We start from the raw sequence: 16120 nt of genomic DNA, 5'->3' as shown, positions 1-16120 counted from the left end.
TTTTTTTTTTTTTTTTTTTTTTTTTAAGGAAAAAAAAAGATGGAAAAAGAAGGCCTATAATTTGAACCGAAGGCATATCTAGCTTCCCGCTCGGCCCAATTGGTGAGACTAGAATTGGGGCCGCAGAGCGAATATAGATATATTTTTAACGTAGTATAAATACGCTAGGGTTTTAATCCTTACTCTTCTCTCTCAGCTGTGGAAAGAAGCCCTAGTCGTCCCCCATTTGGTGTTGCCCCTGCAACTTTCGTTTCTTCTTTGCTGTACGTGGTTTCTTCTACCCTTCATTTTCTATCGCTATTGATGTTGTAAGCTAGAAATTTGTTTTGTTTTTCATCTTTTATGTTCAATTACTTGTTCTAGTTGATGGTTTAAGTAATACGTCGAATTTATATACTGTTCGAGAGGTAACTTGGAAGTCGCCGGATGTTGAAGGGTCGATTGCATGATTTGTTGATTAATCTCATAGATTGTCTTGTTATTTAATGGTTCCCATTAGAACTAGGGTTTTAGGAATTGGGAACGATATACACATTATTCGGGTCTAAGAGTGGTGGCTGGCAGTTTGTATAGGGCGATATAGTGATTCTTGTAAGCCGTCAGTCGATGAAGGGTTGATTGTATGGTTTGTTAATTAATCTTATGGCTTGTTTTGTTATTTAATGATTCCCATTTGAACTAGGGTTTTACGAATTGGGAACGATATTCGCATTATTTGGGTCTAAGAGTGGTGACTGGCAGTTTGTATAAGATGATAAAATGATCTTTCTAGCTGTTAAGTCTAATTTTGCGATATACTTAACTTGAAATTTGGGGATTTACGTAATTGCAGTTACAATGGTGCGCGTGAGTGTTCTGAATGATGCTCTTAAAAGCATGTACAATGCTGAGAAACGGGGGAAGCGCCAGGTCATGATAAGGCCATCTTCCAAAGTTATCATCAAGTTTCTTCTTGTTATGCAGAAGCATGGTATTCATTATTAAGTAATTCGCTCAATCTTTTTCTTTGCACTTTAAACCTCTTTGATTTTAATTCTATTCAAAATTTCATTGTTATAGGATACATTGGGGAATTTGAGTACGTTGATGATCATAGGTCAGGGAAAATTGTTGTTGAACTGAATGGGAGACTGAACAAATGTGGTGTCATTAGTCCCCGTTTTGATGTGGGTGTCAAGGAGATTGAAGGTTGGACTGCAAGGTTGCTACCCTCAAGACAGGTATTTTTTTCTTATTTCTAGTATTATACTCATGATTTGTGTGTGTTTTTTTTTTTGCCTAAGTCAAACTCTTACAATAACGATTATCGAACGTTTACAGTTTGGATTCATTGTGTTGACAACATCTGCGGGAATCATGGATCATGAAGAGGCCAGAAGAAAGAACGTTGGTGGTAAAGTGCTTGGCTTCTTCTACTAAGCAATGACGTGAGATTTATTTCTTCATTCGGTATTTTCTGCACCTTTGAACTTAAATGGGAAGCAGTAGAGAGTCCTGTTTTGTTTTAGTTGCCGTTTTGGTTAGTGGGAGGATACAGGATTTGGCCTGCATTCTTTTTGAAGACGTTGATATTGTTTAATGAGCCTTTTCTTAATCTATTAGTTCTATTTGTTTACCATACTGAAAACTGAAATTGTTGTAGTTGGTCAAGCTTCTGAATTGATTGCAATTTTCTCGAACCACATTGATCTTCCCCCACCATCAATTTGTTTGTTGTATAGCTTGCTTATGCGTATGGTTCGGCATTTCGGCAACCTTATGCGTAAGCAAGCTATCTCGATGTTTATGACTACTAGGAAGTGGTTAAGAAATACGTTATCTTGATTGATTAGTAAAATAAAATAAAGCATTCCAGTTGATGACTACTAGGAAGTGGTCTGCCTTTGTGGACAACTAGGTGCCATGGTTGATATGAGTTCATAATCGCGGTATTAAGATATGAGTTCATACGTTATCTACTTTTTGAACTGTTGATCTCTTAATCGAGTGGGATGTCTCGACTCATCGAGTTAATTGTAACTCTTTACCGTTTTTCCTTGCTATTGACAAGGATTCATTATTTGTACAGTTATATCTATAATGAAATATTTCATATATTGAAAGCCAGTGAAAATTTATCGGAGGCGAAATTGATTTGTTCCTTTTTATTTGTAATCCAAATTTCTTGCACCTATTCAATGTTGCATAACGTCTCACGGGCTACGACACCGTTTTGCGGTTGAGTTGTTCACGAGAGCGTTAATTAAACGTCGTCGGAGATGTGTCGTTGACGGAAACAAGGTTCTGGGCATGTACGATTGATTACCTGCGGGCGCATCCACCGTACGCTTTGATTCGTCTGCCATGGCGGGTATTTATTCTTTTAATTTCCACCAATGAAAATTCTGAAACGACATCTTATTCTTTTTGCATGTTTAAAAGAAAATTCCAAAATCGATGGCTAATAGTTATTTCTACAAAAGCCCCTTAAGGAAATAACAGTATTTTCTTGGAATAATAATAATAAATATATATTTAAATTTCAATTTATTTATGTACTTTACATAATTATTTTTAAATGTTTAGTCTCTTGAATGATGTTAGATTGTAATAATAATAATAATAACAAAACTAAAATTCTAGACCATGGTTACTAGATTAAATAATAACTACAAAATAAAACTAAATTGAGTTAGCTACTAAAGAATAACTACAAAATATAATTTAAATTTTTTAAAAAATTAAATAATCTATTTGAATTTTATGTATAAGAAAATCTTGCCCTTTCTTAAATTAAAAAAAAAATAATAATAAAAAAAATAAAAGTTTTGAAATATAAGAATTAGATAGCCATAAATGTGAAACTTGCGAGAGAATCTACATATATAAAATGATTTAATAAAGTGATAAAAGTTCAACTAAAGTCCTGCTAATTTATTAAAGGGACTTTGCATTTATTTATTTATTTATTTTATTGAAAAGTAATATGGACACGTATTACAACTCTAGCGCCTTCCTGAATCCTGACATTATGATTGAACAAAAACCAACGGTGAAATTTTCCCATAACGCGGGAAATGGTAAAACCCAGAACCCGCGTCTTGGCTTGTGCTACGATCCACAACTCGAACTCAACTCTCTCTGGTGATCCTTCTTCCATCGCTCTTAACACTTGCACGTTTTTTCTTTTCTTCTTCTTTTTGATTGTTGAAGCATCTATCGTTCTGCAATTCCGAGCTTATCTATATGCTTTTTAACGTTTATTTGATTTCTCTTAACTTGTTCTGGGGTTTTCACTTTACTTGATGTTTGGAATTGTGGAATTCTGTTTCAGGAACTTGTTCGTATTGAATCTTTGTTTCTTAACTTGATATTCTCAGCGTGTTACTTGCTCGACTTCGATCCAGTCCCTTTTTGTTCGTGTTTTGATTGTGTTCTAATCTGATGATTTCAACATTTTTCTGTACGATTGCAGTTATAGTTTGTCCTTTTGTGTTCATTCTGTTGGCTTTTATCTAGCTAATGAGCTAATGGGTTTTATAGATACTAAAGTTCTTTGATTAGTCAAGAGGTTATTGTTCATAGTTTATACTCTTCAGATATTCTGTTTTATTTCCTTTTGATTAGTCAAGAGGTTATAGTCCTCATGTTTTAATTCATTTTTCGTTCATGTAGTTATGAGCTCTTTTACGAACTCTTAAGTTTCTATAATGTCATTCTTTTCTATTTAGTTGTGTGTTCTTCTTGCTGTTTTTTTATGCTATATCTTAAGTTTTGCTTTATCTTCAGCTGGGGAAGAATGATGCGTACCTTTGTATATTGGCTCTGAGAAGTTCAGATTTGACTCATTTTTCAATCAACTAATACGATGAGGTGGTTTAGAGCAAGCTCTGCTGTAGCAAAACTTGCCATTAAGAGAAGCATAGTGCAGGGAGGATCATATGTTGGGAGATCAAGGATCGGTGCATCTCAAAGTCGATATTTTCATTCCACACTCTTTAAATCAAAGGCTCAAGGTGCTCCAGTTCCACGTTCTGTTCCCCTTTCTAGGCTTACTGATAGCTTCTTAGATGGAACTAGCAGTGTCTACTTAGAGGAACTTCAAAGAGCTTGGGAGGCTGACCCAACCAGTGTCGATGAGTCATGGGATAATTTCTTCAGAAACTTCGTGGGTCAGGCTGCCACATCTCCTGGCATTTCTGGCCAAACAATACAAGAGAGTATGCGTTTATTGTTGCTTGTGAGAGCATATCAGGTTAATGGTCACATGAAAGCCAAGTTGGATCCATTGGGATTGGAAGAAAGGAAAATTCCTGATGAGTTGGACCTTGCACATCATGGTTTCACAGAAGCTGATCTTGATCGTGAATTCTTCTTGGGGGTGTGGAAAATGGCTGGGTTTTTGTCTGAGAATCGTCCTGTTCAGACCCTCAGATACACTTTGACCCGTCTTGAGCAAGCATATTGTGGAAGCATTGGATATGAGTACATGCATATTGCCGACCGTGAAAAATGTAATTGGTTGAGGGATAAGATTGAGACCCCAACACCAACACAATACAATCGCCAGCGCAAAGAGGTTATTCTCGATCGTCTTATATGGAGCACACAATTTGAGAACTTTTTAGCAACTAAGTGGACCACAGCAAAGAGATTTGGGCTTGAAGGAGGGGAGACTCTGATTCCAGGGATGAAAGAAATGTTTGACAGGGCTGCAGATCTCGGAGTTGAGAGCATAGTTATAGGAATGCCTCATAGAGGGAGATTAAATGTCTTGGGTAATGTTGTCAGAAAACCACTGCGTCAAATATTTAGTGAGTTTAGTGGTGGTACAAAGCCTGTAAATGAGGTTGGGCTCTATACAGGAACTGGTGATGTGAAGTACCACTTGGGAACCTCTTATGACCGGCCAACTAGGGGTGGCAAGAGAATTCACCTTTCCTTGGTCGCTAATCCAAGTCATTTGGAAGCTGTTGATCCTTTGGTTGTTGGGAAAACTCGGGCAAAGCAATTCTACTCAAATGATGTGGATAGGAAAAGGAATATGGGTATTTTGATACATGGAGATGGTAGTTTTGCTGGACAAGGTGTTGTGTATGAGACTTTACATCTCAGCGCTCTTCCTAACTACACCACTGGTGGGACTATTCACATTGTTGTAAACAATCAGGTAGCTTTTACCACTGACCCAAGGTCAGGAAGATCCTCACAGTATTGCACTGATGTTGCCAAAGCCTTGGATGCACCCATCTTCCATGTGAATGGAGATGATGTGGAAGCAGTTGTTCATGTATGTGAGCTAGCTGCAGAATGGCGCCAGACTTTCCATTCAGATGTTGTTGTTGATTTGGTTTGTTACCGCCGTTTTGGGCACAACGAGATTGATGAGCCATCTTTCACCCAGCCTAAAATGTATCAGGTGAACTTTATTGTGTTCTACTAGTTTAAGGTCATATCTTTTTGTTTGCTTGTTTTCTTCTTCTTCTTCTTCTTCTTCTTCTTCTTCATCATATGTTTTTTAAAATTGTTATGAATTTTAATTATTATTTTTTTATAATGTTGAAAGTCTTACGTTCCTCAATCATTTCCTCCTATTTATTTTAACTACCAAAATTTTTCTCATAGCTTTATAGTCTAATTCATACATTGGGGTGCACTTGAGTGCTACTGATGAGATGTTTTAGCTCTTGACCAGAATTCTAAATTTGTTTCTGATACAGGTTATTAGGAATCATCCCTCATCTCTTGAGATCTACCGAAAGAAACTTTTAGAATTGGAGCAGGTGACTCAAGAAGACATTGAGAAGATACAATCCAAGGTCAATACAATACTTAATGAAGAATTTATGGCCAGCAAAGATTACCTTCCTAAAAGAAGGGACTGGCTTTCAGCTTATTGGGCTGGATTCAAGTCCCCTGAACAGCTCTCACGCATTCGGAATACAGGGCATGTGGAATGATACTTTCCTTTTTACTGGCTTTCATTCTCTTATTTGTACTAATATCTGTTAGCTACTTTGCAGGGTTAAACCAGAAATCTTGAAGAATGTAGGAAAAGCTATTACATCCCTTCCAGATAACTTCAAGCCTCACAGGTCAGTCAAAAAGGTGTATGAACAGCGTGCCCAAATGATTGAAACTGGGGATGGCATTGACTGGGCCCTTGGAGAAGCACTTGCTTTTGCCACATTGTTAGTGGAAGGTAACCATGTCAGATTAAGTGGACAGGATGTTGAAAGAGGCACCTTTAGCCACAGACACTCGGTTCTTCATGATCAGGAAACAGGAGAGAAGTACTGCCCTCTTGATCATGTTCTGTTAAACCAGAATGAAGAAATGTTTACTGTCAGCAACAGGTAATGGAAGAGATCTTTACATATTTCACAGTCCATTTCTTTTGCATTTACGTTGATCATCGATGACAATGTTCCTCCCTGATGGGAGACTTTTGAGCCTGACTTGTGGTTGATTTGTGTTCATTGCTTGTTGTGATGATATCAATACCAAGAAATGCTTGCCCTGGGATTTTGTTGATTGCAAAGTAGATTTTACTATGATAGTGCTAAAGAGCATTGTTGTATGGAGGATATCTTTCTTATCACTCCTTGTTTTATGCATTTGTAAACCGCTCTCTCTCCTGGATAGCTTAAGATACAAATTATGGATGCTCAATAGTTACTTTCCCAGTGCTATTTTGATGCTCTTTCTCACATCCTAGTCCTCCTGTCTACAGCTCTCTTTCAGAGTTTGGCGTTCTTGGATTTGAGTTGGGCTATTCAATGGAAAATCCCAATGCGTTGGTAATGTGGGAAGCTCAATTTGGTGATTTTGCTAATGGAGCTCAAGTAATATTTGATCAGTTCATTAGTAGTGGAGAAGCGAAATGGTTGCGACAAACAGGACTTGTTGTGTTACTTCCACATGGCTATGATGGGCAGGGACCTGAACATTCAAGTGCAAGATTGGAGCGTTTTCTTCAGGTACTTCATTGAAGAATTTATTTCCTCTTTACTTCCAGATAGCACAACCTATACCCTTCTCTTTTCTTTCTACTTTACTATTGTGATTGATGCGAAAGTCACTTTCTTTTATGTATGAAAGGTTGACTCGATGCTTCTGAATTATTTGTATTTTCTCAGATGAAGAATTTCTCATCACGACCTCTCATTATTTTTTATTGTTCTACCCTTTCTAATTATAAAAGAGTCTGTTGTGCTTCCCTTCTTTCTTTCTAAGTTGGCAATTGGCATTCCAAGTCACTGAAATATGATGTTCTTTGTGGCTAAAATGCCTTGAGGCTTTTCATATTGGAGTTCTAAACATTAGCTTATCTTCTATTTTCTAATTGGCGTATTCTTAATTAGAAACCTGCATTTATTGGAGTTGATTTGGTGTTATTGATATATTTGGCTGATATAGACGTCATCGATCTTTCTGGCAGATGAGTGATGACAACCCTTTTGTTATACCTGAGATGGATCCTACTCTTAGGAAGCAAATTCAGGAGTGCAATTGGCAAGTTGTGAACGTTACAACTCCTGCAAACTACTTCCATGTTCTGAGGCGTCAGGTGAGTTAATCAGTAAGTTACTGAAGAATTCAAATTTCCTTGGATTGACGTGTTTCCTTTTGTGACTTTACTCTCCAGATTCACAGGGAATTCCGTAAACCTCTTATTGTAATGTCTCCTAAGAACCTGCTTCGTCATAAAGACTGTAGGTCTAATCTATCTGAGTTTGATGATGTAAAAGGCCACCCAGGTTTTGATAAGCAGGGGACTAGATTTAAGCGCCTTATCAAGGACCAAAATATGCACTCTGGTCTTGAAGAAGGCACTAGGCGCTTGATCCTTTGCTCTGGAAAGGTAAGCCACATATTTGATTTTGACTTCTTACATCTTGTGTTTATTTACTTTCAAGTCTTATTATGGGCTCCTTGTTGTTGGTAACTTCTATGGGAAGAATTTACCTCCTTGTTTATAGCACAGAGTCATGGTGACTCACAATATATCTTCATCATCTTAATTGGAAGCTGTGACTTCCATCAGTTATCTGAGTTCCAATTTTTTAGGCAAGCATTTTGACATGTTCTACTACAGATTTATTATGAACTTGATGAAAAGCGGAAAAATATCGATGGAAAGGACATTGCAATATGCCGGGTGGAACAGCTATGTCCATTCCCATATGATCTTATCCAACGAGAGCTGAAGCGATATCCAAGTATGTTTATTCAACCTACTGCAGAAGATTTACTGATATTTACCTAGTCAAAAAGTTTGCATTAGGCTCTTGTTTCCAACATTTTCCATGTCACTAATTTGTTGTTCTTTTGATAAAGGATACATTTCTACTGTCGTCATTTTGTTTTGGGATACATTTTGTCGTCGTTTCATCTTATAGAAACCTTAATGAGTTTTGAACTCTATGGAGATGGATGAATGCATTCTTTAAATGCAACTTTCGTAGGAAGTCCCATGAAAGAAAATAAAAGGAAAAAAATAATAATAATAATTCCCCCCTCCTTTTAAATAGTTGATTTGGTATGCACTGATGACATTGTTCACCTTTTGCTCCCCAGATGCCGAGGTTGTTTGGGTCCAAGAGGAGCCAATGAACATGGGTGCGTATAGCTACATTAATCCTCGTCTTGGTTCAGCCATGAAGAATCTATCCCGAGGAACAATTGAAGACATCAAATACGTTGGTCGTGCTCCATCTGCAGCTACAGCAACTGGTTTCTATCAAGTTCATGTTAAAGAGCAAACCGAGATTATTGAGAAAGCACTGCAGCCTGACCCGATCCCATATCCCCATTGCAGTCCCTCCACATTCGTTTAGTAAGCGATTCATAACATATCTAACGATATGTAGTTGTAAACTTTTATATTGTCCTAATATCTGTATTTTCAATGTCTTTTTTCTGCATATGTTTCTGTTAACTTGTTACGAGAGGCTGTATGCAGTCTCAATGCAGATGTGTTCTGCTCAATGAAATAAAGTTACTGATCAATGTTAAATTTGATGACAAAATCCTCATCTTTAGCCGTTTGCACGACTGTTAGCTCCTAAAATGCTTGGAGACTTCATATTTATGAAAACTGGTAACTCAAAACATTTATATTCTTGAGGTATGTATTAAGATGTCTCTCACTTCCTCTATACACAGAGAATAATTTCTATCAAGATTCGTACTTTAGACAATGCTTTTATTCCCGTCAACTTCTGCTGTATGTTTGGATTTCTTGTCAAGCAGAAATTATATTCTCATATTCTGATTTCCATCCGCTGTTTAGATTTCACTTCTTTGATCTCTCATATTCTTAGAAGCAGGGCCTGATGCAACACTTTTTCCTTTTTCTGACCCATTTACTTTGCGTAATATTGTTGTTTTTATACACTTCTATCAGGGCTATTTATCGTTTTCATTCATGTAATATATCTTACCTGTAAATTGTATTGGGCTAATTGATAATGATGTTTTGTTATCAACAGTTCCCATTTTGAGAGTCTGAGATGGATAGCAATTTATAAAGGGCGTCTACTCTTTCATCGGAATTGGGATTTCCACAGCATGCCTTGGAAAATCACACTTCCCTTTGTGGAAGCTGAGAGGGATAGCATATTAATTTTCAATGCTCGTATTTGAACTATTATTATTCTCTTATTTTCTCTTCTCTCAATGCAGGTGTAAAAAGGAGATGAACTGTAGCTGTTCTCTTATTGTATTGTTCTTTTTGAGTTTGCCAGAAACTTCTGATTCCACAACGGCACTTGCTCCACTCAATGGCTTATTGTAGATCAACTTGCTCTGTAAGTAAAAGCACCTCGTGTCTGTAATTTGTATATTCTCACACTCCACTAACTAATCAGCCACAAAAAGAAAATTGATAGCTTCACTGTAGAAGATAATCTTTCACTTCACCTAATGCACTACTACGAGCATCGTGTATTTGGAGAATATTTGGGAGTGATTTTGGAATGACCAAAATTACTTTTATCATAGCGAAAGTTACTTTTCTTTAAAAATAGTTTAGATTCAATTGTATTAAAAGAATTTAAAATTAAATTATTTTTGGCCTATTATTAGAAGAAAAAAGTATAAAGAAGTATACATCAATTACTACTAAATTATGCTCATTTAAGTAAATTGGGAAGATTTCATTGATGGTTTGAAATTATTATTTTTTTGTTTATATTTCCCGTGGTTCAAATATGACTGTAGCAAATTTTATTTCTACTCGGTGTACTTTTGGTTTGAGTTTGAACAGCTCATAGATATGAAGATAATTGTAAATATAATATGATTTGGAATAACAAATTGACGGGATAATAGTTCTTCTTATAATTTGGTGTAATAATTGACTGATATTTTGGTTTAAACATTGTTGGAAATACAAATTGTTAATGATCATTATTATTATATTTCTTGTATTGAAGCTTTAATAATGGTATATCTGCAGCAGCTCCCCCAAAAAAGGGGCGCAAAGTTCCATTGCCGGTCTTAGCCGTCAAGAAATGAGCTCGGTTGGGCAGTGAAGAGATGGATTAATACGGTCAGTTTCTCTAAAATACAGCAGTTTTTTACCAAACTTTCTGCCCATTTTTATCTTTTAAAAAATGAAAAATCGCAGTGGATGGTGACACACTATAAGATTTGCTCATATAAATTTTATCTTAAAAAAAGTAGAATTGGAGGAGATAATGGTCGCGTGGATTTATCTAAAAAATGGAGTTTTTTTTTTTTTTTTTTTTTTTTTTCAGAATGAAAATCAGAAATAAGGTAACAATTTACCGGGGAGTTAATTTAATGGGTCTGTTTCAATCTTGAGGATCATTAATTTAGGAGTGAAGTTAAAATATTTTGGCCCATAGGATATTATATTATCACATCCTAATTACTGTAGGATTATCTTTGGATATATATAGGTATATGAAGGACCTTTTAGAAAAAGAATTATGGAACATATTCTAATTTAAAATAATCCCAAACATTCTTCAATTAGGTCATTTGTTTGATTGTTAAGATGATGTTATTTTAGTGAAATAAATATAAATTCTCTCTTAAAATATTTTTGATAAGAGACTTATAGGTTAAATTCTTCCACCACCTCAGTCTAATTTGATATTCTAAAAAATAATTATTTTTTATTTTAATTTTTGTTTAGTGTTCTTCAACTTTATGTCACATTTATCTCTAACTATTCCCACTTTACCAGAGTACATATTCTTATTTTATTCCATTTTTAATTTTCAAATGAAATATGTAACGTTTGTTCCGTTTGTTCTTTTTATCACCATTTTTTTTTTGTTGAAAATGATTTCAATATAAATGAACATCAAATTTTAATTTTGTTTTAAAAACCAAAATAATATTATGTTTTTTTTACTGCAACTTCTTGTCATAGCTGCTCTTTAACAGGCATCAAATTCATCTCTTTTGCCATTAGCCAACACTTCAATACTTGGATTAGACATGATTCTCAAGAACATATTCACCTTCTATCCCATACAATGTTTACCCCTTCAACGTCAAATCCAAAAGTAATTTTAATACACACATGATCATGATATAATTTTTTTTTTTAATTAATATTATTGACAAATTTCATTTTGATTCTCTTGTTTATTTAACTGATAATCATGCTTCAGAATAAATGCTTTATATAGGAGGATATCTATGATGTAATTTGTATTTTTCTTTTCTAAAAAAGACCCTCAAAACAAAAAGTTATTCCTAGATAATTTTTTATGTTCGATGACGTGTCTCTCGAGTCTAGGCTTCGGGGCGGGCTCGGTGCCTCTAATATAAGAGATCAAACCTCCGAGTCCTTGTTATGACAACAAGTAAATAAATAAATAAAATAACGTATGGTTTTATGATGAAATTTAGCATACAATACCATTATAAAAGCATGCTGAAACTTCTGCTTTTGTTGTGAATAATCTACTTGACAAAAACTTTTAGAGAGAGATGAAGCAGGCAGGTCAAATGTTTGAGAAGGCAAAGCCATACTTGGGAGCAATAGCATTAAGATTTGGTTCTGCAGGAATGTCAATTATTTCTAAGGCTGCTCTAAACCAAGGAATGAACCAACTTGTTACCATTGTTTATCGTTACTCTGTCGGTGCCATTGTTGTTGCTCCTTTTGCTTTCGTCTTGGATAGGTTGTTAATCGATTTCTTTTCCTCTAAGCTTTATTTTTTTTTTGTTCATCACTAACCCATTTTCATGGCAGGAAAGTGAGACCAAAGATGACTCTCCCCATCTTCGCCAAGATTCTTCTACTCGGCTTACTCGAGTAAGAACTCAACCACCTTTTGATTGTTTATAGATATTCAACGGGATAAAATCGTTAGTTACATTGTTCGAGGAGGCATATCAGAACAATTTGAAATTAACGTAAAGTTATCTCTTACAGGCCTGTAATAGCCCAGAGCTTGATTTACTCTGGTACTAAATACACAACTGCAACGTTTGCAACAGCCATGTGCAATATTCTTCCGGCCTTTGCATTTATAATGGCTTGGATTTGCAAGTATGTATGCTTTTTTATACACAAACTCAAATACAGCTTTCTTATATTGTCCATGATCATAATGATGGTCTTTGTTTATTGCCTTGAAGAATGGAGAAGGTGAATATTAGAAGATTAAGAAGCCAGGCAAAGATTTTAGGGACTTTAGTTACAGTAGGAGGAGCAATGATGATGACTCTTATAAAAGGACCCTTATTGAATTTACCTTGGACCAAAGAGAACTCCAACCCTCACTCTTATTCAAGCCTTGGAAACAAGCAAGAACCTGTTAAGGCTGCCATTGTTATCTCCATCTCAAGTATCTGCTCCTCAGCCTTCACCATCCTTCTGGTACAAACCCCTTTAGTTTGCCAATTCTTAAGTATCACTGTCCTTTTAAAAGTTTCAAATGGAATGGGTGCAACTGGTTCTAGGTCTCAATTTTCATCCGACGTTATAGTGAATTTTTACTTCAAGAGTAGTTTTGAAACGTTTATAAAAGAGTTCATAAAAAAGAGTTCATAAAAGAGCAAAGATAAAATACATTTAAATAATTTTTGAATGAAGAGATGTATGTTTGAAGTTTAGGGATAGTCTTTTATAATGAAAAACTCAATATTCATTGGTTCTTACAGGCACATACAATAAGGTCATACCCAGCTGAGTTCACACTAACAACTTTCATATGCTTGGCTGGAGCAGTGGAAAGTACTATTTTAGCGTTAGCATTTGAATGGAACAATCCAGCTGCATGGGCTTTACATGCAGACTCCATACTCTTAGCTGCCCTCTATGGTGTAAGCTTTCGTTTTCCCAAAAAAGAAGAGAGTTAAATTTCGTCATTTAAAATGACTAAATTTAAGTTATGTGATTTACAGGGAATAATATCTTCTGGAATTGCGTATTATATCCAAGGAGTGGTGGTGAAATTAAAAGGGCCTGTATTTGTTACTGCATTCAATCCTCTCAGCATGGTCGTAGTTGCTGTGATTAGTTCTTTCATATTCGCCGAGAGACTGCGCTTAGGAAGGTAATCTACGTCGGGACTACGACTTCCTCCCTACTTTTTAACGTGACATATTTCTTCTACCTATTTGGTCTTTTTCTTTGTTGTTATTATTTTTAAAGTTCTTTTAGTGGGTTTAACTTTCATTATAAATGACCTCTTCAAGCACTCAACCGAAGTTCTTTTAGTGCTAATTTGGTGGTATGATTGTGTCTGCGCTTAAAGTTACTGTCTCGAAAGATATTAGAAGTTTTTTCTTATGAGTACGTATTGTTCTGTCTTTCTACTTCTTTGAAATGACTTTTTAAGTAATTACTCTACCTGAAAATGGTGCTCTCTCGAACAAAAATGCTTAGAAATGTCATTTTTTCAGGGTTATTGGAGCCGTTGTTATAATTATGGGCCTATACTTGGTTTTGTGGGGCAAGAGCAAAGATAAAGTTCCATTCAAAGTGGCGAATAACAATACTGATGAATTGCCAACTTCACTCCAAGACTCAACTACCACAAACCAGCAGCAGCCGAAGCCCTTAGATCAACATCTCAAAGCTTCTGCCCCAACATCAGTAAGCAACTGATCCACTGCTTGAATTCCAATGCTGTCCTTCCAGAGGTGAAACAATTGAATTATATTACAAGGACAATCGTAACCGTACAAGAGGATTATTTCGTCTCTTCACTTTTAAAAGTTTCAATTTTCATAGTCTATATCCTATGCATGCCACATCACCTAGATTTCGATAGTTCAATTGATTCTATTAGTGTAAGGACGAAATAGACCAAAAAATAAATAAATAAATAAAGTGTATAATTCTTATCTATTAGATCTGTTCCTTGGATCAAATCATTTTAAAGCCATTAAAAAAATAAATTAATATGAACATTATAAATAAATTTAGAAGATCTTTCTATCCAAACACAAAATATCAATTTTCTTTTCATAATTATTATACAAAAAGTTTGGTATAATAATAATGATCTCTTAATTTATAAGAATTTTCATCTTATGCATCAAATTACATTTTTATTTTTTATCAAATACATATCATAAATGTGGGTTTTTAAGCAATAAAAGATATGTATTAATAATTATTATGCAATGTTTATATTAATATTTTTTAGCACAAATATTAATAAGAAATTAAAAGCTTGAAAATGGATAAGAAATTTAGCAGTGGCTGTGGCTGTCTCCTCTTCCTTCATGGAAATATGATATGGATGCCACATTTCACAAACTCTAAATGGAAATGGAAAGATGAGATGTATACCATTAGTAAATTTAAATTTTTAAAAGCTTATTACGTAATTACTAAAATTTATAAATATATTAAACATAAATCTAAAACTCATGGTTTTAATTTATTTTTTTTCTAATTTATACATCAAAATTATCAATTTAAAATAATAATTAATATATTTATCCATAAATTAGACACGACTCTTCTCTTCCATATATTTAGCTTTATTTTATTTATTTTCAATTTGTCTTTCATTAATCATTCACTTTATTAATCTTTTTGGCATATCATATATTCGTGTCTGCCAATATGTATTTTTTTTTATCATCAACATTTTTGTTTCTATAAATAATCTTTATTTAAATAATGTATTTATTTTAATATAACAAATGAAATATGTAAATGCTTTAAAAAGTGTTTTTGAATATTAAAAATAATAATAATAAAAAATTCCATCCAAACATACTTAAAATAATTTTGTCCACACCTTTTGGATGCATGGTGGCCACATTTTTTAAAACATAATTTATTCAATTATTTAATAATCCTTAACATAGTGGTTTGTGACTTTAGCAGACTCAACGTTAAATCTAAATCATCCACTTTAACTTTACCGTTACTATAGGTCAAGTCATTTGGTTCGACCTTACATCGCATCTCATCGCCAACTCAGTTCCTAACAATACGACCTATGCAATGTGATGTATTCCCATGTCGCAGAATAGCCTGGCTATCGTGCCTTATTCAATCACGTTGGGAATTAATGCATGTGTCATCATTTCATCTGAAGATATATTTTATAAATATTTTTGTAAAATACAAAAAAAAAAGAATATATATATATATATATATATATATCATTGAACTTTATACTCATTTAAAATGTTTTTAAATTAGTTTTTTAGCTTTTAATTTAAAAATTAGTTATTTGTTGAATTTCTACTCTACAATTAGGGTAACATAGGCAGCTAAATCTTCTAGAAATAGAAGATACAAGAAATCCTGCCCGCGGGCTCCTAGGGCAGGGACGAAATAGGATGAATTGCTTCAGGTCGATGCTTATGGGCTGGGCCTTGAAGTATAGTGGGCCGCTTGGGTAGATGGGCTAGGTCCAGATACGCGTTTGTAGTTCGATCCTTCTTTTAATTCCTCCAATAAAGGCCGGGCCCAATCAATTCGACCAATGGGCTGAAAGCCCAATTACCATGGAAGAAATAAAAATCAGTTAAATACTTCTCATTTAAGATATTTTCTGGGCCTTGAAGTATAGTGAGCCGCTTGGGCTGAAAGCCCAATTTCCAATGACCAATGGGCTGAAAGCCCAATTACTATAACTTCTATCTACTATAATTATATATTTTTATTTCTAACCACTTATCT

General features: G+C 34.7%; 3 protein-coding genes across 3 annotated transcripts; all 3 read left to right on the top strand.

Moving 5' to 3' along the window:
* Positions 1 to 123: 123 nt before the first annotated feature.
* LOC111808055 (40S ribosomal protein S15a-1) lies at positions 124 to 1682 on the top strand. Its single transcript, XM_023693834.1, has 4 exons — positions 124 to 263; positions 833 to 970; positions 1060 to 1220; positions 1321 to 1682. The coding sequence occupies exons 2-4, from the start codon at positions 838 to 840 to the stop codon at positions 1417 to 1419; spliced, it is 393 nt and encodes a 130-aa protein (XP_023549602.1). The 5' UTR covers positions 124 to 263; positions 833 to 837; the 3' UTR covers positions 1420 to 1682.
* Positions 1683 to 3000: 1318 nt separating this feature from the next.
* On the top strand, positions 3001 to 9001 carry LOC111808239 (2-oxoglutarate dehydrogenase, mitochondrial-like). The gene is made up of 9 exons (XM_023694105.1): positions 3001 to 3123; positions 3769 to 5398; positions 5700 to 5926; positions 6003 to 6335; positions 6713 to 6959; positions 7421 to 7549; positions 7628 to 7843; positions 8078 to 8201; positions 8560 to 9001. Exons 2-9 carry the CDS (start codon positions 3848 to 3850, stop codon positions 8817 to 8819), a joined length of 3087 nt encoding a protein of 1028 aa, XP_023549873.1. The 5' UTR covers positions 3001 to 3123; positions 3769 to 3847; the 3' UTR covers positions 8820 to 9001.
* A 128-nt stretch (positions 9002 to 9129) lies between these two features.
* On the top strand, positions 9130 to 14323 carry LOC111808240 (WAT1-related protein At2g39510-like). Its single transcript, XM_023694106.1, has 9 exons — positions 9130 to 9791; positions 10442 to 10534; positions 11947 to 12146; positions 12218 to 12280; positions 12401 to 12517; positions 12607 to 12847; positions 13132 to 13293; positions 13375 to 13526; positions 13876 to 14323. The coding sequence occupies exons 3-9, from the start codon at positions 11953 to 11955 to the stop codon at positions 14078 to 14080; spliced, it is 1134 nt and encodes a 377-aa protein (XP_023549874.1). The 5' UTR covers positions 9130 to 9791; positions 10442 to 10534; positions 11947 to 11952; the 3' UTR covers positions 14081 to 14323.
* The last annotated feature ends 1797 nt before the right edge of the window (positions 14324 to 16120 follow it).

Source organism: Cucurbita pepo, chromosome LG13 (genome assembly GCF_002806865.2).
Source record: "Cucurbita pepo subsp. pepo cultivar mu-cu-16 chromosome LG13, ASM280686v2, whole genome shotgun sequence".
Classification (NCBI taxonomy): Eukaryota; Viridiplantae; Streptophyta; class Magnoliopsida; order Cucurbitales; family Cucurbitaceae; genus Cucurbita; species Cucurbita pepo.
This window is presented reverse-complemented; position numbering and strand designations above follow the sequence as displayed.

Coding starts and splice junctions, on each gene's coding strand:
- LOC111808055 (XM_023693834.1), top strand. CDS start 838: ATGGTGCGCGTGAGTGTTCTGAATGATGCTCTTAAAAGCATGTACAAT. Junction 971..1,059: donor TCTTGTTATGCAGAAGCATG/GTATTCATTATT, acceptor TCATTGTTATAG/GATACATTGGGGAATTTGAG. Junction 1,221..1,320: donor GGTTGCTACCCTCAAGACAG/GTATTTTTTTCT, acceptor GAACGTTTACAG/TTTGGATTCATTGTGTTGAC.
- LOC111808239 (XM_023694105.1), top strand. CDS start 3,848: ATGAGGTGGTTTAGAGCAAGCTCTGCTGTAGCAAAACTTGCCATTAAG. Junction 6,960..7,420: donor GATTGGAGCGTTTTCTTCAG/GTACTTCATTGA, acceptor TCTTTCTGGCAG/ATGAGTGATGACAACCCTTT. Junction 7,844..8,077: donor TGATCCTTTGCTCTGGAAAG/GTAAGCCACATA, acceptor GTTCTACTACAG/ATTTATTATGAACTTGATGA.
- LOC111808240 (XM_023694106.1), top strand. CDS start 11,953: ATGAAGCAGGCAGGTCAAATGTTTGAGAAGGCAAAGCCATACTTGGGA. Junction 12,848..13,131: donor CAGCCTTCACCATCCTTCTG/GTACAAACCCCT, acceptor TGGTTCTTACAG/GCACATACAATAAGGTCATA. Junction 13,527..13,875: donor GAGAGACTGCGCTTAGGAAG/GTAATCTACGTC, acceptor TCATTTTTTCAG/GGTTATTGGAGCCGTTGTTA.